Source organism: Hypanus sabinus, chromosome 3 (assembly GCF_030144855.1).
Source record: "Hypanus sabinus isolate sHypSab1 chromosome 3, sHypSab1.hap1, whole genome shotgun sequence".
Lineage (NCBI taxonomy): Eukaryota > Metazoa > Chordata > Chondrichthyes > Myliobatiformes > Dasyatidae > Hypanus > Hypanus sabinus.
In genome coordinates, this window is record NC_082708.1 from 70,962,912 (window position 1) to 70,986,068 (window position 23,157).

At 42.3% G+C, this 23,157-nt stretch overlaps 1 protein-coding gene across 2 annotated transcripts in view; it reads left to right on the forward strand.

The window, feature by feature from the left end:
• The first annotated feature begins 301 nt into the window (after window positions 1–301).
• Window positions 302–23,157, forward strand: part of LOC132391432 (ferroxidase HEPHL1-like) — a 77,574-nt gene continuing 54,718 nt past the window's right edge. Inside the window, exons 1-3 of one of the 2 annotated variants that reach the window (XM_059964615.1) lie at window positions 302–615; window positions 15,423–15,667; window positions 19,103–19,315. In XM_059964615.1, coding sequence (XP_059820598.1) covers window positions 464–615; window positions 15,423–15,667; window positions 19,103–19,315 — 610 coding nt within the window. In that variant the 5' untranslated portion in view covers window positions 302–463. The remainder of the gene's footprint in view (window positions 616–15,422; window positions 15,668–19,102; window positions 19,316–23,157) is intronic. The other variant, XM_059964617.1, reaches the window with a different exon arrangement.

Genomic DNA, 23,157 nt, shown 5'->3' on the forward strand with positions numbered 1-23,157 from the left:
AAGTTGCCCTACAGCTGCTTTGGTACACAGGCAGGGGCACTAATGGAATGGCAGACATATCCATTTTACAATTGGATAACTTTTCACAATTAATATACTTTGAAAAAGAAAATGTTAATAATTTATAATGACTAAAACCACATCTAATCCTGTATAAACATGTTTAGTTTGCGACATTACATACAAGAAGATGAATCATGGCGCTATTTTGAACAAATTAAAGCCATTGCATGATGGGTCAAACAGGAAATCGACAACACATTGAAATAACCCAGTTGAGCACATTCCGTACTCCACAGACAGGAGGATTGGCTGACCCTTCCAAGTGGCAGTCAATGCCTCACTATTTCAGACAGCCACATGACTCACTGACGCGAGGAAAGGGGACGAGCTTTTACTGAGAGTTGGTTGACTGTCGCTCTGGCTAAAGAAAGGTGTACAATGTTTAAGTGCAAGTGACAGCATGGGTCCTGTCCGTGTTCTTCTGTTCGTCAGTCTTTACGAACTGGCAGATTCTCTCACCCGAGTTTATTACCTCGCAGTCAAAGAAGAGATCTGGGACTACGCGCCCGCGGGAAAAACCAATCTTCCAAACCAGGACCTGGAACAGGATGAGTATGTAGAAGATGGAATAAATAGATGCCGCGGAAAGGCAGCAGCCCTTGTAAACCCGTAGCCTTTTGCATTATTGTCTGTTCAAATCAGGAAACTTTTTTTTCGGGTGAGCGTGTTTGCGGGATGGTCGTCGCCCCCTCCCCACTATAATAGTTTGCTGCTCGTTTTGTTTACAAAACCACGGCTAATCTTTGAGAAGTTAAAGCGCCTATTGGGTGTACGTGAAAGTACGTTCCTTGAAAAGGTGTACCGTTATAAATGCTGTAATGTGTATGTTTGAAGTTCCCCTTGCAAATTTGCTTTAAATGTTAACCCCCTACATGCCAATCATTTTATCACCTATCGTTTAAGCTGCCATGCACATGTTAATACCTAATGCCTTACGAATTCATCCCGTCCATGCATTCTACCATGTACCTCCCCCAAGCTCTGCCAGAGAAATTCAAAGCATGTCCAGGATTATATGTACCATCATTTAGGAACTTTTGTAAATGACAGCATTATAATTTTTTTTAAAAAAGTTAATTAAAATACAGTCCAATTCTATGAGAATTGTTTAATGGTCCAGCAGTGAAAAATCTGTTACTGTTAGGATGCCTATAAAGCTGTTGTTTTGAAGAACGTCCTAACAAAGGACAATACTGTCCAGAAATTTAATCATATGACACTCTCTCCAACTTCACAATGCTGGGGAAAACAGAACTTTAGTTTCTGGAGTGAAACATGATTTCAGCTGGTGTTGAGTTGCACCAGCCATGAGTCATGCTTGTATTCCTACTTTCTGAGATGGGTTAATCCTATGGGAAATTCCCTTTGGAGCTCTGAAGGGAAGTTGGACCATTCAATGGTTGCTGCTGGAACAACCTGGATTTGTCAGTGCAGTGCAGAGCGGGAACCCCTACCAGACAAGTCCATTATACTTTCAGATCTACCACCAATTCACATCTCAAATTGGCCCTGACCTGGTGTCCAATTTGCTCACGATTCAACAATTTCCCGAGGCCCAGTCTCCTCCGTGCCGCACCCACTGCCCATGATCTCCTTAATATAACCCGTCATATACCGCATTGCTGGCATAGTGCTTCACTAGCCCACTCTTGACTTAAGCCAGCCACCCTCACAACAAAGCATCCGTGGCCCCTGGTATTCAGCCACCATCACAATGCAGATCATTAGTACCAGCATAGTTTTCAGAGGCTACCAACCACTTCCCCCAAACTTTCAAGGCACAGGTCTTCAATGCTGCCTCACTATCCCTTGGTCATGACGCAGATCCCAACTGGATCTATAGGTGTCAGTCACTTCATCCCTGAAACTGGCTCAGAATGGGTTACTATTCCATGTGGTATATTTCCAACTGAGTAACAGTACACTTGCTGTGTAGGTGCAAGATCAGTTGAAGTTTGCAGTCACAGCTGACAATAGAAACTCAATGGTGCTCTGCTGCACTATAATTACTTAACCCAGCTTCAGTGCATCAGAATTTCTTGGTCAGCTTCCTAAATGTTTTGTATTTTTAAACAAAGTAATCATGAATGGGAGTTGTACAAAAACATTTGACATTCAATTCTGTTTCTGAAACTGATCTGCAGTTTAGGATTTCTGAGATTACTCAATCGGTTTGTTCTAGTATGTTCTTGCAACACACTTCACCATATTTGCACAATCTGTTGAGTCTAACTCATTTTGAAAACGGATAGCTTTGCATTTACAGATACATTTTGTTGTATTCACTCCAGTTCTGTTTGCTAGTAAATCACATTTTTTTTGTATTTTGAAAATCTGATATGCAAATATAGGGGGAAAAAAGACTATAGAAATGGAGATTTAGTTTAATTTTGGAGATTTAGATTTTTGCAATAGAAAGGTTGTATAGGATCAGTAACTCAGTAGCCATCATGGTGCTGACTGAAATGCCTTTTGGAAATTTAAAATATTCCAAAATGGCTGGTATTTATCAAAAGTTAAAGTTAGCTATTGCCTGAAAAATTATTTTAGAGAAATAGTTTGTTTTCTTCTTGCAAGCCTTCAGATATCAATCAGGTGCACTGCGGGGAATTATCCGTAAAACATATCCCTCTGAGACAATGAGGGACATGTTCAAAGGACAATGTGTGCCGCAAGGCAAGTTTACAGTTGTTCTCGTTGAACCACTGTTTTCTGCAGTTCATAACATAAATTCAATTTTACATGGTTCTTTTCCACAATTATACAGAGTTTTGATGAGACCATACTTGGAGTATTTTGTCTCACTTTGGTCACCTTCCCTAAGAAATAATATACTTGCCATCGAGGGAATGCAATGGTGGGATTCACATCTGAAGAGAAATTGGGTTGACTAGACTTGCATTAATAAAAATGAGATCTAATTGAAATGTAACAAATTTTTGGAGACTGAGAACTGGATACAGGGAGGACATTTCCCCTGGCTGGGGGTCTAGAGCTACAGGTAACAGTTTCTGGATATACTAACAGAAATGTCTTCATCCAGAGAGCATTGGACCCGTGGGGGAAGACAATGGGAGCCAAGTCACTAAATATATTCAGTGGCCTTTATATTAGGTACACCTGTGCACTTGCTGTTAATGCAAATGTCCAATCAGTCAATCGTGGCAGCAACTCAATGCATAAAGGCATGTGGACGTGATCAAGATATCGTCACCACCCTTAATAATGGATATCACCTTCTTGAGACGCTGCCATTTGAAGATATTCTCGACAGTGGGAGGGAGCTGGCTGAGTTGGCGACCCTTTTCTTGGCTTTATCACACTTGCACAGATGTGGATTATCTGTCTCCTAGATAGATAGCAGCTTTTCTGTTGTTGAAAATGAAGCTGTCCTGTAGTAACGTAAGAAGCAAACGAAGTTATTATTTGTCATTTGGCTTTGGCATGAACACAGATAACTTTCTTTAGTATTAACCTCTGCACTTCATCATGGTGCACGGCCAGCAAAGTGTGGTTTTGCGACGTGTGAGACCTACGTATGTCTCAAATTTCCTGAAATCATCATTGTTGAGCTGGTTCTTGCAAGTTTGTCATTGTATTTGATTGCCATTGCTAAACTTTGTTGATTGCGTTCAGTCACAGAAAGTGTTTCTGAGAACCACACCTTTCCCTTTAACAGTGGTATAATTTTCACAATCCCTTGATGGGCTGCGTGTCTATTTTCTATAAAAGTATCTGTTGGTGACTGTGAGATGATAAAATGATTATCACAACATACAAGGTTTGCCATAAGTGGGTGAACTCTGTACAAATCTTGTAAAGAATGTGCAGAATTCTAGGAGGGTGATGCTGCCCTGGCCTGTTTCTACTTCTACAGCTGATCTGTTGCCATGCACTGTAACAGCAATTTTAAAACTACACGAAACAAGATATTCCAGTTATGCACATCTGCTGATAGGATGAATAACTGTTCATGTAGATGGATAATGTTCATGAATAATGTAGATAGTAAATAACTGTTCAGCCCTTGATACAAATGTGCTGCTTCATGCTGAGTTGATTGAGCAATGAACATGCATCTCATAGTCACAATTATAAAGCTGCAGATAAAAAAGTGCAATCCCAAGTCACGGCCTCCTCAGGCACCAGTAATCTTCATTAGATTGTTTTTCTACAGCCATCGCCAGTGTTCCGGTGGGCAAAATAAGTGAACACTCACAGGGTAACACTTTTACAAAGTTTATTAAAATCAAATAACTGCCATAAATCGAGCCACAACTGCGCAGGCATGTGGACGTCAGCAAGTTGGACTGGTGGGAAGAATTTAAAACAGAAGACCGCTTTGTAAAGCGGACACCAGAGGAGTGGGCAACGGAGTAGGAGGGCTTTGGCGATAACGGGTCAAGGTGAGGTAAGTTACTTGTGAAGAATAGGAATAGGAAGCATTTATCCTCCACCTCACACTATTCCTATACTCACTGTCACCTGGCACAGACAGTAATCCCGAGATGACTACCTTTGAGGTCCTGCTCCTCAACTTCCTTCCCAATTCCCTGTAGTCTGTTTTCAGGACCTCCACCCTTTTCCTACCTATGTCATAGGTACCAATATGTACCACGACCTCTGGCTGTTCACCTTCCTACTTCAAGATATCATGGACACGATCAGAAACAACCCGGACCCTGGCACCTGGGAGGCAAACTACCATCCGCATTTCTTTCCTGCATCCACAGTGTCGCCTGTCTGACCCCCTAACTACAAAGTCCCCTATCACTGCTGCCATCCTCTTCCTTTCCCTACCCTTCTGAGCCACAGGGCCAGACTCTGTGCCAGAGGCATGGCCACTGTTGCTTCCCCCAGGTAGCTCGTTCCCCTGACAGTACTCAAACAGGAGCACTTATTGTTCAGGGGGACAGCCACTGGGGTACTCTCTAGTATCTGACTCTTGCCCTTCCCTCTCCTGACTGTTGCCCACTTATCGGTCCCCAGCCCCCGGTGTGACTACTTGCCTATAGCTCCTCTCTATCACCTCCTCACTCTCCCTGACCAGACGAAGGTCATCGAGCTGCATCTCCAGTTCCCTAACACGGTCCCTAAGGAGCTGCAGCTGTACTGGGTGTCAGATGTGGGATGTCCAGGAGACTCCCAGCCTCCCGGGCAGTCACATCTGCGCCAGGTGTGTCGTGTTGCAGCACCTTAGGGACCGTGTTAGGGAACTGGTGAAGCAGCTTGATGACCTTCGTCTGGTCAGGGAGAGTGAGGAGGTGATAGAGAGGAGCTATAGGCAAGTAGTCACACTGGGGGCTGGGGACAGATAAGTGGGCAACAGTCAGGAGAGGGAAGGGCAGGAGTCAGATACTAGAGAGTATCCCAGTGGCTGTTCCCCTGAACAATAAGTGCTCCTGTTTGAGTACTGTCAGGGGAACGAGCTACCTGGGGGAAGCAACAGTGGCCATGCCTCTGGCACAGAGTCTGGCCCTGTGGCTCAGAAGGGTAGGGAAAGGAAGAGGATGGCAGCAGTGATAGGGGACTTTGTAGTTAGGGGGTCAGACAGGCGACACTGTGGATGCAGGAAAGAAATGCGGATGGTAGTTTGCCTCCCAGGTGCCAGGGTCCGGGTTGTTTCTGATCGTGTCCATGATATCTTGAAGTAGGAAGGTGAACAGCCAGAGGTCGTGGTACATATTGGTACCTATGACATAGGTAGGAAAAGGGTGGAGGTCCTGAAAACAGACTACAGGGAATTGGGAAGGAAGTTGAGGAGCAGGACCTCAAAGGTAGTCATCTCAGGATTACTGCCTGTGCCAGGTGACAGTGAGTATAGGAATAGAGTGAGGTGGAGGATAAATGCATGACCGGGGATTGGAGCAGGGGGCAGGGATTCAGATTTCTGGATCATTGGAACCTCTTTTGGGGCAGGCGTGACCTGTACAAAAAGGACGGGTTGCACTTGAATCCCAGGGGGACCAATATCCTGGCAGGGAGGTTTGCTAAGGCTATTGGGGAGAGTTTAAATTAGAATTGCTGGGGGGTGGAAACTGAATTGAAGAGATTGAGGAAGGGGTGGTTGGCTCACAAATAGAGAAAGCTTGTAGACAGTGTGAGAGGGAGGATAGGCAGGTGATAGAGAAGGAATACATTCAGACTGATGGTTTGAGATGTGTGTATTTTAATGCAGGAAACACCATGAACAAAGCAGATGAGCTTAGAGCGTGGATCAGTACTTGGAGCTATGATGTTGTGGCTATTACAGAGACTTGGATGGTTCAGGGGCAGGAATGGCTTCTTAGAGTGCCAGGCTTTAGATGTTTCAGAAAGGACAGGGAGGGAGGCAAAAGAGGTGGGGGCATGGCACTGTTGATCAGAGATAGAGTCAAGACTGCAGAAAAGGAGGAACTCATGGAGGGATTGTCTACGTAGTCTCTGTGGATGTAAATTAGAAACTGGAAGGGGGTCATTAACCCTACTGGGTGTTTTTTATAGACCACCCAATAGTAACAGGGACATCGAGGAGCAGATAGGGAGACAGATTCTGCAGGGTAATAATAACAGGGTTGTTGTGGTGGGAGATTTTAATTTCCCAAATATTGATTGGCATCTCCCTAGAGCAAAGGGTTTAGATGGGGTGGAGTTTGTTAGGTGGGTGCAGGAAGGTTTCTTGACACAGTGTGTAGATAATCCTACAAGTGGAGAGGCTGTATTTGATCTAGTATTGGGAAATGAACCTGGTCAGGTGTCGAGTCTCTCATTGGGAGAGTATTTTGGAGATAGTGATCACAATTCTATCTCCTTTACCATAGCATTGGAGAGGGATAGGACCAGACAAGTTAGGGAAGTGTTTAATTGGAGTAAGGGGAAATATGAAGCTATCAGGCAGGAACTTGGATGCATAAATTGGTTCCCAATAGATGTTCCCAAGGAAATGTGTGGTAGAAAGTAGCAAATGTTCAGGGGATATTTACGTTGAGTTCTGCATAGGTACGTTCCAATGAGACGGAAAGGACGTAGGGTACGGGAACCGTGGTGTAGAAAGTCTGTTGAAAATCTAGTCAAGAAGGAAAGAAAAGCTTTCGAAAGGTTCAAAAAAACTGGGTTATGATAGAGATCTAGAAAATTATAAGGCTAGCAGGATGGAGCTTAAGAATGAAATTAGGAGAGCCAGAAGGGGCCCCTGTGGCTGCCCCCCCCCCCTCAGCAACAAATATATCATTTTGGATGCTGTTGAGGGGGATGACCTGACAGGGGATGGCAATGGTGACTGGGTCTCTGGCACTGAGCCTGGCTCTGTTGTGCAGGAGGGAAGGAGGGAGAAGAGGAATGCGGTAGTCATAGGGGATTCCATAGTCGGGGAACAGACTGGAGATTTTGTGAGCCTGACAGAAATAGCCGCATGGTGTGTTGCCTCCCAGGTGCCAGGGTATGGGATGTCTCGGATCGGGTCCAGAATATTATGAAGGGAGAGGGTGAGCAGCCAGCTGTCTTGGTACATGTTGGTACCAATGATGTAGATAGGAAAAGGAAGGAGATCCTGAAGAGAGATTTCCGGGAGTTAGCAAGGATGCTGAGAAGCAGGACCTCCAGGGCAGTAATCTCAGGATTGCTACCCATACCACGTGTTAGCGAGGGCAAGAATAGTAGGATCAGGCAGATGAATGTGTGGCTGAGAGACTGGTGCAGGGGGCAGGGCTTCAGATTCTTGGATCATTGGGATCTGTTCTGGGGGAAATATGACCTGCTCAAAAGGAAGGGTTACACTTGAACCCGAAGGGGACCAATATCTTGGCGGGAAGGTTCAATAGAGCTGTTAGGGAGGGTTTAGACTAATTTGGCAGGGGGTATCGGAACCAGAATGATAGAGCGGAGGAGGAAAACAGAAATAGATCTAAGGTAGTGAGCAGTAAGGATGTCAGGAAGGACAGGCAGGTGATGGGGCAATTTTGCAACGATTGGGATGAGTTGCAGTGCAATAAAGCTGCAGTGCAATCAATGCAAAAAGTACCAAATACTGGACTTAAGCTGTTATACTTAAATGCACGCAGCATAAGGAATGAGGTGGATGATCTTGTTGTACAGTTACGGATTGGCAGGTATGATATTGTGGCCATCACTGAGACGTGGCTAAAGGCTGCATATCTCTGGGAGCTGAATGTCCAAGGATACACGGTGTATCGGAAGGATAGGCAGGTAGGTAGAGGGGGTGGCGTGGCTTTATTGGTAAGAAATGATGTTAAATCATTAGAAAGAGTTGACATAGGATCGGAAGCTACAGAATCTTTATGGATTGAACTAAGAAATCGCAGGGGTAAAAGGACCCTGATGGCCTCCAAACAGCTGCAGTGATGTGGACTACAAATTACAACAGGAAATAGAAAAGGCTTGCCAGAAGGGCAGTGTTATGATAACTGTAGGGGATTTTAACATGCGAGTGGATTGGGAAAATCAGGTTGGCACTGGATCTCAAGAGAGAGAATTTGTAGAATGTCTACGAGGTGGCTTTTTAGGACAGCTTGTTGTTGAACCCACTAGGGGATCAGCTGTACTGGATTGGGTATTGTGTAATGAACCAGAGGTGATTAGACAGATGAAGGTGAAGGAACCCTTAGGAGGCAGTGATCATAACATGATTGAGTTCACTGTGAAATTTGAGAAAGAGAAGCCGAAATCCGATGTGTCGGTATTTCAGTGGAGTAAAGGAAATTCCAGTGGCATGAGAGAGGAACTGGCCAAGGTTGACTGGAAAGGGACACTAGCAGGAAGGACAGAAGAGCAGCAGTGGCTGGTTTATGCGAGAAGTGAGGAAGGTGCAAGACAGATATATTCCAAAAAAGAAGAAGTCTTTGAATGGAAAAAGGATGCAACTGTGGCTGACAAGAGAAGTCAAAGCCAAAGTAAAAGCAAAGGAGAGGACATACAAGGAAGCAAAACTTAGTGGGAAGACAGAGGATTGGTAAGTTTTTAAAAGCTTACAAAAGGAGACTAAGAAGGTCATTAAGAGGGAAAAGATGAACTATGAAAGGAAGCTAGCAAATAATATCAAAGAGGATACTAAAAGCTTTTTCAAGTATATAAAGAGTAAAAGACAGGTGAGAGTAGATATAGGACTGATAGAAAATGAGGCTGGAGAAATTGTAATCGGAGATAAGGAGATGAAGGAGGAACTGAATGAGTATTTTGCATAAGTCTTCACTGAGGAAGACAGCAGTATACCGACACTCAAGGGTGTCAGGGAAGAGAAATATGCGCAATCACAATTACAACAGAGAAAGTATTCAGGAAACTGAATAGTCTCAGGGTAGATAAATCTCCTGGACCAGATGGAATGCACCCTTGTGTTCTGAAGGAAGTAGCAGTGGAGATTGTGGAGGCATTAGCAATGATCTTTCAAAAGTCGATAGATTCTGGCTTGATTCTGGAGGACTAAAAGATTGAAAATGTCACTGTGCTATTTAAGAAGGGGGCAAGGAAGCAAAAGGGAAATTATAGACCTGTTAGCTTGACATTGCTGGTTGGGAAGTTGTTGGAGTCAATTGTCAAGGATGAGCTTATGGAGTCCGTGGAGGCATATGACACGATTGGCTGAACTCAGCATGCTTTCCTTAAAGGAAAATCCTGCCTGACGAACCTAGTGCAATTTTTGAGGAAATTACAAGTAGGCTAGACAAGGGAGATGTAGTGGATGTTGTGTAATTGGATTTTCAGAAGGCCTTTGACAAGGTGCCACACATGAGGCTGCTGAACAAGGTAAGAGCCAACAGAATTATGGGAAAATTACATACGTGGATAGAGAGTTGGCTGATTGGCAGGAAACAGAGTGGGAATAAAGGGATCCATTCTGGTTGGCTGCCGGTTACCAATGGTGTTCCACAGGGGTTCGTGTTAGGGCCACTTCGTTTTATGTTGTATATCAACAGTTTGGATTATGGAATAGATGACTTTGTGGCTAAGTTTGCTGATGATACAAAGATAGGTAGAGGGGCCAGTAGTGCTGAGGAAACAGTCTGCAGAGGGACTTGGGTAGATTCGGAGAATGGGCAAAGAAGTGGCAAATGAAATACAATGTTGGAAAGTGTATGGTCATGCACTTTGGTAGAAGAAATAAACAGGCAGACTATTATTTAAATTATTTGAATTCTCATTCAAAGTTCTGAGATGCAACGGGACTTGGGAGTCTTTGTGCAGGATACCCTTAAGGTTAATCTCCAGGTTGAGTTGGTGGTGAAGAAGGCAAATGCAATGTCAGCATTCATTTCTAGAGGAATAGATTATAGGAGCAGGGATGTGATGTTGAGACTCTATAAGGCACTGGTAAGACCTCACTTGGAGTACTGTGTTCAGTTTTGGGCACCATATTTAGGAAAGGATGTGCTGACATTGGAGAGGATTCAGAGAAGATTCACTAGAATGATTCTGGAAATGAGAGGGTTAACAAATGAGGAACGTTTGACTGGTCTTGGACTGTACTCCTTGGAGTTTAGAAGAATGGGGGGGGGGACCTCATAGAAACATTTTGAATGTTGAAAGACATGGATAGAGTGGATACGGCAAAGTTGTTTCCCACGGTGGGGGAGTCTAGTAAGAGAGGGCATGACTTAAGGATTGAAGGATGCCCATTCAGAACAGAGATGTGAAGAAATTTTTTTTAACCAGAGAGTGGTGAATCTGTGGAATTTGTTGCCATAGGCAGCAGTGGAGGCCAAGTCATTGGGTGTATTTAAGGCAGAGATTGATGGGTATCTGAGTAGCCAGGGCATCAAAGGTTATGGTGAGAAAGCAGGGGAATGGGACTAAAGGGGAGATTGGATCAGCTCATGATGAAATGGTGGAGCAGACTCGATGGGCCGAATGGCTGACTTCTGCTCCTTTGTCTTACGGTCTTATGAAAAGGCCTTGGTGAGTAGGACCAAAAAAAAACCCAAGGCGTTCTATAAGAATGTGAAGAGCAAAAGGATAAGATGTGAAAGAATAGGACCTATCGAGTGTGACAGTGAGAAAGTGTGCATGGAACTGGAGGAGATGTCGGAGGTACCTATGAATACTTTGCTTCAGTATTTACTATGGAAAAGGACCTTGGCGTTTGTAGGGATGACATATAGTGGACTGAAAAGCTTGAGCATAGAGACATTAAGAAAGAGAATGTGCTGGAGCTTTTGTGGAAAGCCTCAAGTTGGATAAGTCACCGGGACCGGATGTGATATACCCCAGGCTACTGTGGAAGGTGAGGGAGGAGATTGCTGAGCCTCTGGTGATGATCTTTCCATCATCAATGGGGACGAGAGAGGTTCTGGAGAATTGGAGGGTTGCAGATGTTGTTCCCGTATTCAAGAAAGGGAGTAGAGATAGCCCAAGAAATTATAGACCAGTGAGTCTTACTTCAGTGCTTGGTAAGTTGATGGAGAAGATCCTGAGAGGCAGGATTTATGAACATTTGGAGAGGCATAATATGATTAGGAATAGCCAGCATGGCTTTGTCAAAGGCAGGTCATGCCTTACGAACCTGATTGAATTTTTTGCGGATGTGGCTAAACGCATTGATGAAGGAAGAGCAGTAGATGTAGTGTATATGGATTTCAGCAAGACATTTGATAAAGTACCCCATGCAAGGCTTATTGAGAAAGTAAGGTGGCATGGGATCCAAGGGGAAATTGCCTTGTGGATCCAGAATTGGCTTGCACACAGAAGGCAAAGAGTGGTTGTAGACGGGTGATATTCTGCATGGAGGTTGGTGACCAGTGGTATGTCTCAGGGATTTGTTCTGGGACCCTTACTCTTCGTGATTTTTATAAATGACTTGGATGAGGAAGTGGAAGGATAGGTTAGTAAATTTGCTGATGACAGAAAGTTTGGGGGTGTTGTGGATAGTGTGGAGGGCTGTCAGAGGTTACAGCAGGACATTGATAGGATGCAAAACTAGGCTGAGAAGTGGTAGATGGAGTTCAACCCAGATAAATGTGAGGTGGTTCATTTTGGTAGGTCAAATATGATGGCAGAATATAGTATTAATAGTCAGTCTCTTGGCAGTGTGGAGGATCAGAGGGATCTTGGGGTCCGTAGGACACTCAAAGCTGCTGCGCAGGTTAACTGTGTAGTTAAGCAGGCATACGATGTATTGGCTTTCAGCAAACTTGGGATTGAGTTTAAGAGCTGAGAGGTAATGTTGCAGCTATTTGGAACCTAGTCAGACCGTACTAGGAGTACTGTGCTCTATTCTGGATATAGAAACTATAGAAAGGGTGCAGAGGAGATTGACAAGGATGTTGCCTGGATTAGGGAGCATGCCTTATGAGAACCGGTTGAGTGAACTCAGCCTTTTCTCCTTGGAGCAACAGAGGATGAGAGGTGACCTGATAGAGGTGTACAAGATAATGAGAGGCATTGATCGTGTGGATAGTCAGAGGCTTTTTCCCAGGGCTAAAATGGCTAGCACAAGAGGGTACAGATGTAAGGTAATTGGAAGTAGGGGTACAGAGGAGATGTCAGGGGTAAGTTTTTTACGCAGAGAGTGGTGAGTACGTGGAATGGGCTGCTGGTGACAGTGGTGGAGGTGGGTACAACAGGGTCTTTTAAGAGACTTTTGGATAGGTACATGGAGCTTAGAAAAATAGAGAGCTGTGGGTAACCCTAGGTAATTTCTAAGGTAAGGGCATGTTTGGCACTGCATTGTGGGCTGAAGGGCCTGTATTGTCTGTAGGTTTTCTATGTTTTTGAAATACAGTCACTACAAATCAAATTACTTGAGGTACTGTGTGAAGTTTTTAATGGAATAAAATACTACAAATACAACTTCTGTATTCTATGAAAGGACTATTGCCTTGATGCTGTTAAGTATAACAGCCCTTTATACTCAACAGCGTCAAGTGAATTCTCTGCATGGATCCCTTGGAAGATGTCCATTTAGCTTCAAATTGTTTTTTCTCCATATACTGGGAGCTGAAGTTTCCATGGGATCAATTGTTGAATCAGTTCTAATGTGCCCATTAACTGTTGAGTTTGTTCTGATCCTCTGCTGGCCAGACGGGAACTGCACCTTTTGCACACAGTGCTATAAACAGCATTATTGTTAAATAGGGGGAAATTCAGTGGCACAAACTTAAACCATGAATAGTATTCCAGCAGCTTACAGGCATTCTCTACATGCCTTGAATTAGGTAAAATGCTAATTAAACATCTGTCCTTGGCAAGGAGGCAAAGTATTAACAAAATTCTACTAAGTTATTAGACAAGTATCACTCAGTTAATTAAATAAGGATTATTTAATTAGAGATACAGCAGAGAATAGGCCCTTTGGTGAGCATCTCACCAATTTAACTCTAGCCTAATCATGGGACAAATTATAGCAAGCAATTAACCTACTAACCGGTACTTCTTCGGACTCTGGGCGAAACCAGAGCACCCAGAGGAAATTCTCACATTCACGGGGAGGATGTACAAAGCCGTCAGAATCAAACTCCGAAGTCCGACGCCCCTTGCAGCTGCTACACTACTGTGCCCGATATGTTGATGCCGTGAGGGTGAGTTATGCTTGCATTCTGCTGGCCCTGGTATTCCCACCTGTACTGGATCTGGAGGACTGATCTTGCTGAGCCTTGGCATCTTCAAGTCAATAGTCAGACCTTGGATGGCGAAGTGCCCAGAACCAACTCTGAAAGTGCCCTCTTGCATTTCCGGAAAAGAAGGGGAGTTGTGAGATGCCACTATGAGGCTATCATGAATTTAGAACTTTTATAAATCTTTGACTTCCAGAAATAATTAAAATGTATTAAAAGTAAAGAAAATAATTTTAAAAGCTTGCAATGAAAACAGAGTTAATTAAAAACAATAGCAGCTCATGGAAGTTATTGAAAGCATTAAAATGAAGCATGATAATTAAAAACATTGTACGTTACCTCCCCTTTAGAATCCTTTGCAACACACACAAAATGCTGGAGGAACTCAGCATCTATAGAAAGGAGTAAACAGTTGACATTTTGGTCTGAGACCCTTTATCAGGACTAATAGTCTTTCTCACATCCTAGAATCCTTTGATCTCTCCTTACTTTCAAAGTACTTTTCAAGACTGACATTTCCACTGCTACCCAGGGTCAGACTTCAATTCCTGTTTGAGTCTGGGAAATACTTTTAAAATGTGCTATTTAAATGAAATGGAGAAAATGCTGTATTCTGTTTGAGTTTGACCTCAAGTACTTACTGTAAGGCCTGAAGAAGGGTTTCAGCCCAACAAATTGACTGTTTATTCATTTCCATAGATGCAGCCTGGCCTGCTGAGTTCCTCCAGCATTTTGTGTGTGTTGCTCTGCATTTCCTGCATCTGTAGATTTTCTCATGTTTATTACTTCCTATAGATATTTTGTAAAGAATCCTTTCAATATTTAAAACTCTTGACTTAATAAATCTGTTGCATAAACTAAGTATATGGTGTCAGAGAGACAGTTGAACTGGGGCGTAAGAATTTCCCCAGCAGTATCTCTTCCAGACCGCAACTTTATGTGATGTGTTCCTGATATTCATTTGCAAGCCTTCTCAGATCAATCTCCAATTGCATTGACCCTAACAATTGTCTTTATCTGAGGCTTAAGAAAAGAATGACACTATAGCATGGTGTGAAAGAGGAAGGGAAGAGGTGCATGTTTGGAATGAGCTCCAGGAATGTAATTTAAGCTTGTATAATTGAATAGTGAAGGAAGTGATGGCAAGAATCATAAGAGTGGAGTTGCTGTGGCATGTTATCAGGCACTCTAGAGAAAGCATGTGATACATTTGTGGTCATAATTTTTTTATTGGAACTCGAGCCTGAGTTTTCCTTTGAATTGATGGTACCCTTGTGGGTATTGAGATGAAGCTAATTCTTCCCTCTATCAGAACTTCCCAGGACATCATAGGAAGGTAGCCAACCTTATCATACATCTCTGCAGAATCTGGAAATGTGCTAAAATTGAGGCGAGCTCCCAGACTGTTTTTCAAATGTTTATCAATTTAAGGAGCTAAGTATTGGAGGGTTTGAACTGACCAAGTGGAGTGTCAGGACTGAAGCTTCTGCCTGATTGTCAAACTCGGGATTCCTTTCGATCCTTTAACCAGAGTATCTCATTTTATTTTATAGTCAGTGGAGCATCAGGGCTGGCATTTCAACTTCAGTAAAGTTCCAGGTAAAGCTAAGGCGATAACACAAAAAGACATTTTCAAGGTTTCTAACTTGAAATTCTTCACAGCCTCTTCATTTCTTTGACATGTGATGAGAAATTATAAGAGAAGTATTATAAGAGAAGTATTTCAACAGCCAGTATAAGAATGAATGTTTTGATTGTATGCACATAATTAACGATTTTTCTTTTAAACTTACTCTTCCTTTTGTTTCTATATAGACATGCATCAGTGTATCTAAAGAGTGGAAAAGACAGGATTGGGCAATTGTACAAGAAGGCTGTGTATAAGCAATTTACTGATGGAACATACTTGACTGAGATTCCTAAACCTAGTTGGCTGGGATTTCTAGGCCCAGTGCTCAGGGCCGAAGTGGAAGATGTGATTATTATTCACTTCAAAAACTTCGCATCTCGCCCCTACTCTGTGCATCCACATGGAGTCTTCTATGAAAAAGATTCTGAAGGTAATTTTGCTTCATAAAATTAAAATAATGTTCATTTATGTAGCATCTTTTCCAAGCGAGGAGATCCCAGTACACGACAGCCAACATCGTACTCTTGACCCTAGCAATAATCATTGCTACGAGGGGTGATTGATAAGTTCGTGGCCTAAGGTAGAAGGAGTCAACTTTAGAAAACCTAGCACATTTATCTTTCAACATAGTCCCCTCCTACATTTACACACTTAGTCCAGCGGTCATGGAGCATACGGATTATGGACATCCAGAAAGTGTCCACAGCAGGGGTGATTGATAAGTTTGTGGCGTAAGGTATTCAGAGGTGAGTTATTAACTTCAAACTCATTGCGGGTTATATGTAAAAGTACATGAATGGCATATGTCATTACGCCACCCTGACATAAAAAGAAAATGAATGGAATGAGACATGTTACATCTGCATCACACCATCCTGCTTCACATGGCTTGGCAGAAGGTTTTGTCCAGAGTCTAGCGAAGACACTGTGAGCACTGTCAGCAGAACACACACCACTGACACTAAATCAAAAGATTGCCAATTTCCTCCTTGCAGATCACATTGCAGCCCACTCCACAACCTACACTTCACCAGCTATCCTGTTCATTGTTCTTCCCTTGTACTCATTATTGGCTCTTCTCAAACTCAGTCTCAGAAGGAGTACACAGGACAGACAGCTGAGCCACATTGAGGGCTCCTCAAACAAAGATGTTTGATGTTTCACCTCTGGATAAGCAGTCCTAGTGAGGGACTACAGAGGTGATCAAAAGCAGTACTTAGAAAGATTAAGGTCAGAACTGGACCACTCTCCTGCACAGTGGAGACTGCATCTGGAGACGACTCATCAATCAGTTGAGGAGAACAGAGTCAATTGTTGGAGAAGAAAGTTGTCCAGTGCTGTCAGAACCACTTCCTACAGTCCCAGAGTCAACTCCTACAACCACCATAGAGGAGGCCCCAGAGCCTCAGATTGTTTCACAGCCACAAGCCTCACCTGCCAAGCAGAGTGAAATCCCCCATCAGGAAAGATGTTTGATGTGCCTGCAAGAAGTATTTACAAATAAATATTTTTTTGTTTGTGTGTGTGTGTGTGTGTGTGTTTAAGATTAATACTATATCGATTTGGCTTGTAGCTAAGCAGGGAGGAGTGTTCAGCATTTAATATTTGAGTAACATTGTAAATATATTGTTTGATTAATCATACTGTGTTGTTTCCAAAATTCATTACCGGTTATATGTAAAAGTGTGTGAATGGCATACGTCATCACGCCACTATGTCATATGTGCTTGCCTTACTAAAGTAAAACTGAACATACATGAGTTATCCCCAGCTCCATGGTTTTTCTTTCAATTACTTTTATGTTTTGGAGGCTACATGGAAATTTAAAGTGCACTGCCATACTTCCATATAACCATATAATAATTACAGCACGGAAACAGGCCATCTCGGCCCTTCTAGTCCGTGCCAAACGCTTACTCTCACCTAGCCCCACTGACCCGCACTCAGTCCATAACCCTCTATTCCTTTCCTGTCCATATACCTATCCAATTTTACTTTGAATGACAATACCGAACTTGCCCGTACCACTTCTACTGGAAGCTCGTTCCACACAGCCACCACTCTCTGAGTAAAGAAATTCCCCCTCGTGCTACCCTTAAACTTTTGCCTCCTAACTCTCAACTCATGTCCTCTTGTTTGAATCTCCCCTACTCTCAATGGAAAAAGCCTATCCACGTCAACTGGATCTATCCCCCTCATTAGTTTAAATACCTCTATCAAGTCCCCCCTCAATCTTCTACGCTCCAAAGAATAAAGACCTAACTTGTCCAGCCTTTCCCTGTAACTTAGGTGCTGAAACCCAGTTAACATTCTGATAAACTTCAATGAAATAATGAAGTGCTGTAGCAAAGCAGACCTATGGCAATACAGTACAGTTCTGTACATGCATAGCTCTTATTGTATCTGACACACCAGGAATACATGAAATCAATCTCTAAGCATTTAATTCAGATGCTTATGAAAATGTAAAACTTCTTTAACCTTTTTGACTGTCTTATGGTTTTAAGTGAAATTGGCAACTAATATCTGTAACAGAAAGATACTCTTTTAACGATTTCTGTAACTCTGGTAGGATGCTCGAGTTTGCAAAGAGGTAATTTACAATTTGATGTGCACTAATTTTTTTCCAACATCACCTGATTTGTATTTATTATATCTTGGTAAATTTAAATCTGCCCTAAGAGCATACATGTCAGAGGTCAAAATGTGTGTGAAATAACATGGAAATGGACAGTTTAAAATTCTAAATGTTATCTCTTTCTGTTGAAGAACTAATTCTTAATACCTCTGGACATTAATGTAAAAGAATATTGTTGGAAAAATGTGAAGTGAACTGTTAATAACTTCTCCGCAGGTGAAATTGCTGCTGTCTTTGCCATTGGGACATCTTTCATTTCAATCTTTGTTCATCGTTGTTGTGTATTTAATATTGAAGCAATGTTTGAATGTTCTCGTGTACATGTATATTGGTTGTTTAAGCATTCTTGATCATTTAAATAGTTCACTACGAGTTAGATGTATGAATACGTGAATTGCATACATTATCACGCTACCACGTGATACATGCACGCCTCGTTTAAACTAAACACAAACTAGAGCTCACATTTTGGACTCGCATTTCAAAGTGAATGGCAAATTAATTAAAATGTTATTGGACACTGTTTCAGACATTCCTCAAAATTAGTTTGAATGGCATTTCAAAGCGACTGAACTAAAGCCTGCAGAGATCCAACTAAAAACTTGTACTGGGGAAAAGATAACTCCTGTGGGAATGATATTCGTAACGGTGAAATACGTTACTAAAAAGTCACATTGAGCTTGCATGTGGTAAAAACAGGAGTCCCTGCATTGTAGAGATGTGATTGGCTGAAAAAGCTACAAGTTGATTGGACATCTATCCACTATTTGCATGCCACATCGCCTGCAATGTGTCCAAACAAAAATGAATTAAGAAAGGTACTGGATGATGCCACAGCTGTCAGAACCACTTTGTGGCAGTCCCAGAGTCAACTCCTAAAACCAGCACAGAGGGCGCCCTAGAACCTGAGATTGTTTCACTGCCACAAATCTCACCTGGTTAAGCATTCTTGTTTTTAAATAATTTATCACGATTTATATTTATAAATATGTGGATTTCATATATCATCATGCTGCGTGTGATACATTCGCACCTTGCTTCATGTAAACTCGAAGACTGACCTGCATTTTGGACTCCCTTATCTTCCTTTGGATTAGTTTAATGTTTTGAAGTTACAGAAGATAAGAATCACCTTATTTGATGAAGATTTACTGTGTTCAGAGATTAAACTTGGTTGTTAACTAAGACCATTCCAGTTTGTGTAGTTTGAGAGATTCTTTCTTGCAGGTGCCTTTTATCCTGATGGTACATCTGGTAAGCACAAGATGGACAACGCTGTCCCACCAGGGGGAAACCACACTTACAGATGGATAGTGAAGGCACAGTATGCACCGACAGATGCTGATCCAAACTGCTTAACATGGATTTACCACTCCCACGTGGATGCTCCCAAGGACATTTCAGCAGGTTTGATTGGAGCACTGTTAACATGTAAAAAAGGTACAGTCACTCAGTGGTTGTTCAACCTTCTTAAAAACTAAGTTCCTGGGTGTGGGAGGTTACAATGGTTTTCATTTGACTAATATGAATTGGAGAAGATTGTCAAGGTGGAAAATGTCTAATTTTACATAGCTAGCCATACAATACCACTGTTCCAGAGGTTCTTTTACACACCAATATAAACAAAGTCCTCTACCCTGACAGCTCAGCAGTGGGCAGATCAGATATGATCCCAGAGACTGCCAACTGAGAATTGGGAGTGAAAAGGATAGGGTCTTTTGGATCTGGCTGAGGCATCTGAGGGGGTGGGTTGTGATGCAGGAATGCTATAGGATACTGGGCATCAGATGAGCCTTCAGGATTGGGGTGGGTGTGCTAGAGATCAATGTTGGGTTTAAGAGTGGAGCTGTATGAAGATTTACAACAAGGCGGATGGAGTTAGTATGAGTTATTAGGCTAAATCTTCAGGGAGGCCTGTTTGGGATTCTCAAGATGAACAGTGTTGGGGCTGGGTAAAGCAAGTTACAGATAACAGGCACAGAAGTATGTGCTGTGAAAATCTGCTTCAGCATGCATGGGCTGTGTCATTTGCAGGACAGGCTTGTCCAGATTAATTAGCTGTAAGTGTTGTTGATGGCTTCCCTGTACTTACATGTTATCTGCGCTTTCAGTATGGTCCAAAAAATGGTAACTAACTCAATTTCTATGCTAAGATAAATGCAACAGAATTTTAGCTTAAATTTGATTGTATAAAATCCAAAAATGTTCTGCTATATAATAGAATTTCTAAGCTGGCATCTTCGTATTGTAACACAGTACCACCAGAGAGTTTGCTGGTTTGGTGAAATTGAATATGCTAAATCAACTCTAAGTTGTAGAGTTTCTCCCGGACAGTTCGACAGATCCTTCAGAATTGTAGATTCATTCTGTGAAGGTCCCCCTGCACTATAAATGTGACCAAATCCATCAATAGCCTCAATTTATTTTTAACCTGGTACTGAACTATTCCAGAAAAAAAACTTCACTGTCCAATGATAAATTAATCTATTGTTTGACTCTGATACCAGTTAGGTGGCTTGATCAGTGGATTTTAAATGTTGCTGACTCCAATTATTTGTGACATTTCTTTCATTACCGCCAACATCAGAAAAGGGCAGAAGAGGCTCAAATGGAGTGTAGGTGGCAGGGTGGGGCAGTTGGGATGAATGTCAGTGATTTACATTTGATGTACATTTCAGAGTTGCAGACTTTCACCTCCTGTGGATTTCTTCCTTCAGAGAAGATTAATTAGTCAAATGAAGATGAAATTAGGCCACACCACTTCTCTACTAGGAAGCTGCTGTTAGCAAATTAGCTATGTTACAATATACTCCACATACTTCATTTGACTCCAATGGAGGTGAAACTTTGGCCCGAGATGCAGATCAACATGAAATCATTTTTTTTTTAAATTAATCAGCTATTGCACCTACTGCTACTTCACAGTAACCGGGTCCTGGTGCAAGGTATGAGCTGTTGTTTAGACAGTTTAAACGCCAGCCCAGATCGGAGGTGAGAGCGAATTTCTCTCCCTCTCTGTGCTGTTTGCTCCTCTCTCCAGGGCGCTGGAGCCTTTTGCTGTCCTGTTGTTAGGTCAACTTAAATGCTGGCGCATATAGACTAAAAAGGCAGGGTGTCGGGATCTGAGGTGAGAGTCCATTTCACTCACTCTCCGTGATGTTCACTCATCTCTCCATGGCGCTGAGGCTATGAAGACTGCCCTGACTGCTGTGCTCTGTGCCAGCTAATATGGTGAATTGATAAGTGAGGCTTTGGGCCTACTTCAGGGTTCAGATCTGAGGACTGAATTTGGTTCGGAATATTGTTGTTTGCTTCCATTGTTTGCTTGTCTTGTTTCTTTTCTTTGTGCATCAGGTGTTGGTCTTTTATTTTATCTATTTTTTTTTCCCCTTAATTGGGCTCTTTTGGGTTTCTTGCTTTGTGGCTGCCTGTAAGCAAATAAATCTCCAGGTTGTATAATTTATACATTCTTTGATAATACGTGTACTTTGAATCTTTGGATCTTGTTGCAATGATGTGTCCAAAGCAATCAACAAGCATGTAGTGATGGCTTATGAATTAGAACATAAGAATGTTTTAGAACTCAAAAGAGGAATCCTGACTCTATGAAACTCACAAGGAATTGTGGAATTTTCTCCACAATAAGCAGAATTGTGAAAGCTGTGCTCCATGACATGATTCAAGGTGAAAGGATTTTTCACAAAGACATGGAAACAAGCTGTTTTCAGTTGTAGTTTGTAGAACATTTTTTTTAAAAATCCCTCAGGACTGATGAAAGCATCTCAAAATGCTGTAAGACGTGTTATTGAGATAATGGAGACACTGTTATCATTTTCTAAAATTACAATCATTTTACAATGGTTCCTATAGATTGGAAGGTGCAAATGAATGCCAATTCTTTAAGAAAGGTGTGAAAGAGAAACTACAGGTCAGAGAGTTTGTTATCAATAGGAGACAAAATACTCGACTATTATTAGAAAATAATAATGGGATTGTCAGAATTAATATTTAGGGAAATTATATCTGATAAACCTGTTAAGAGTTTTTTTTGAGGTGACAACTCTCAAGCTAAGGTATCTGGAACTAGGAATGATGAGTTAACAATTCAGGAGGTGAGAAGTAACTTCTTCAGTTAAAGAGTAGTGAATATTTGGGATTGTGGGACTGTGGAGGATCAGTCACTGTGTTCAAGGCAGAGAATGGTATTTTTCAAATATCACGGATATGAAGGGATGAAGAACGAGAGGAGAAAATCTTAATTAAATATAAGATTTGCAATGATCTTATTGAACAGGAGTGTGAGCACAGAAGGCTAAATGGTGTGTGTCTTATCTCTGACATATGCTGGAGGTAGCTGGAATGTTTTAATAGATTAGTCCACATTTTAGGTTAATTAGACTGAACTGATTTTTCCTGAATTTTGACATCTCCTCATTGCCAATCAATACAGGCATACCTCAGGAGTGCCTGCTTACCCTGCTGCTCCAGCCTCTGTACCTAAGCTCATGACTTTGTAGCTTGGCACAGCCCAGACGCCATCAGTTGTCACTGATAATGGCACTGTTGTTGGCAGAACCTCAGATGGTGATGGGGAGGCATACCAGAGTGAGATAGATCAGCTGGTTGAGTGGTGTCACAACAACTACCTTTTACTCCGTGTCAGTAAGATGAGGGAATTGATTGTGGACTTCAGAAAGGGGAAGTCACCAGTACTCCTCGAGGGGATCAGCAGTGGAAAGGGTAAGCAGTTTCAAGTTCCTGGGTGTTGACATTTCTGAATCTGAGCCTAACATATTAATGCAATTAGCAAGGCACACTAGCAGCTATGTTTCATGAGGAATTTGAGGATATTTAGTATTTAGGAGATCTAGCAAACTTCTACAGATGTACTTTGGAGAGCCCCCTGGCTGGTTACATCACTGCGTTTTAAGGAAACACCGAAGCACAGGATCAGGAAAAAACTGCTGAGGATTGTCGACTCACCTAGTTCCATCACGGGTGCTCGCCATCCCACTATCGAGGACATCTTCAAAAAGCAACACATCAAGATGGCGGCATCCATTATGAAGGATCTTCACCACCCAGGACATGCTCTCTTATTACTGCCATCATAAAGGAAGTACAGGAGCCTGAAGTCACACATTCAACATTTTAGGAACGCTTCTTCCTTCCACCATTCGTTTTAAGAATGGTCAATGAACCCATAAACACTACCTCACTATTTCACACTACGTTTTTATATTTCTTTTGTAGCTTATAGAAAATTTTTAAAGCATTTGCAC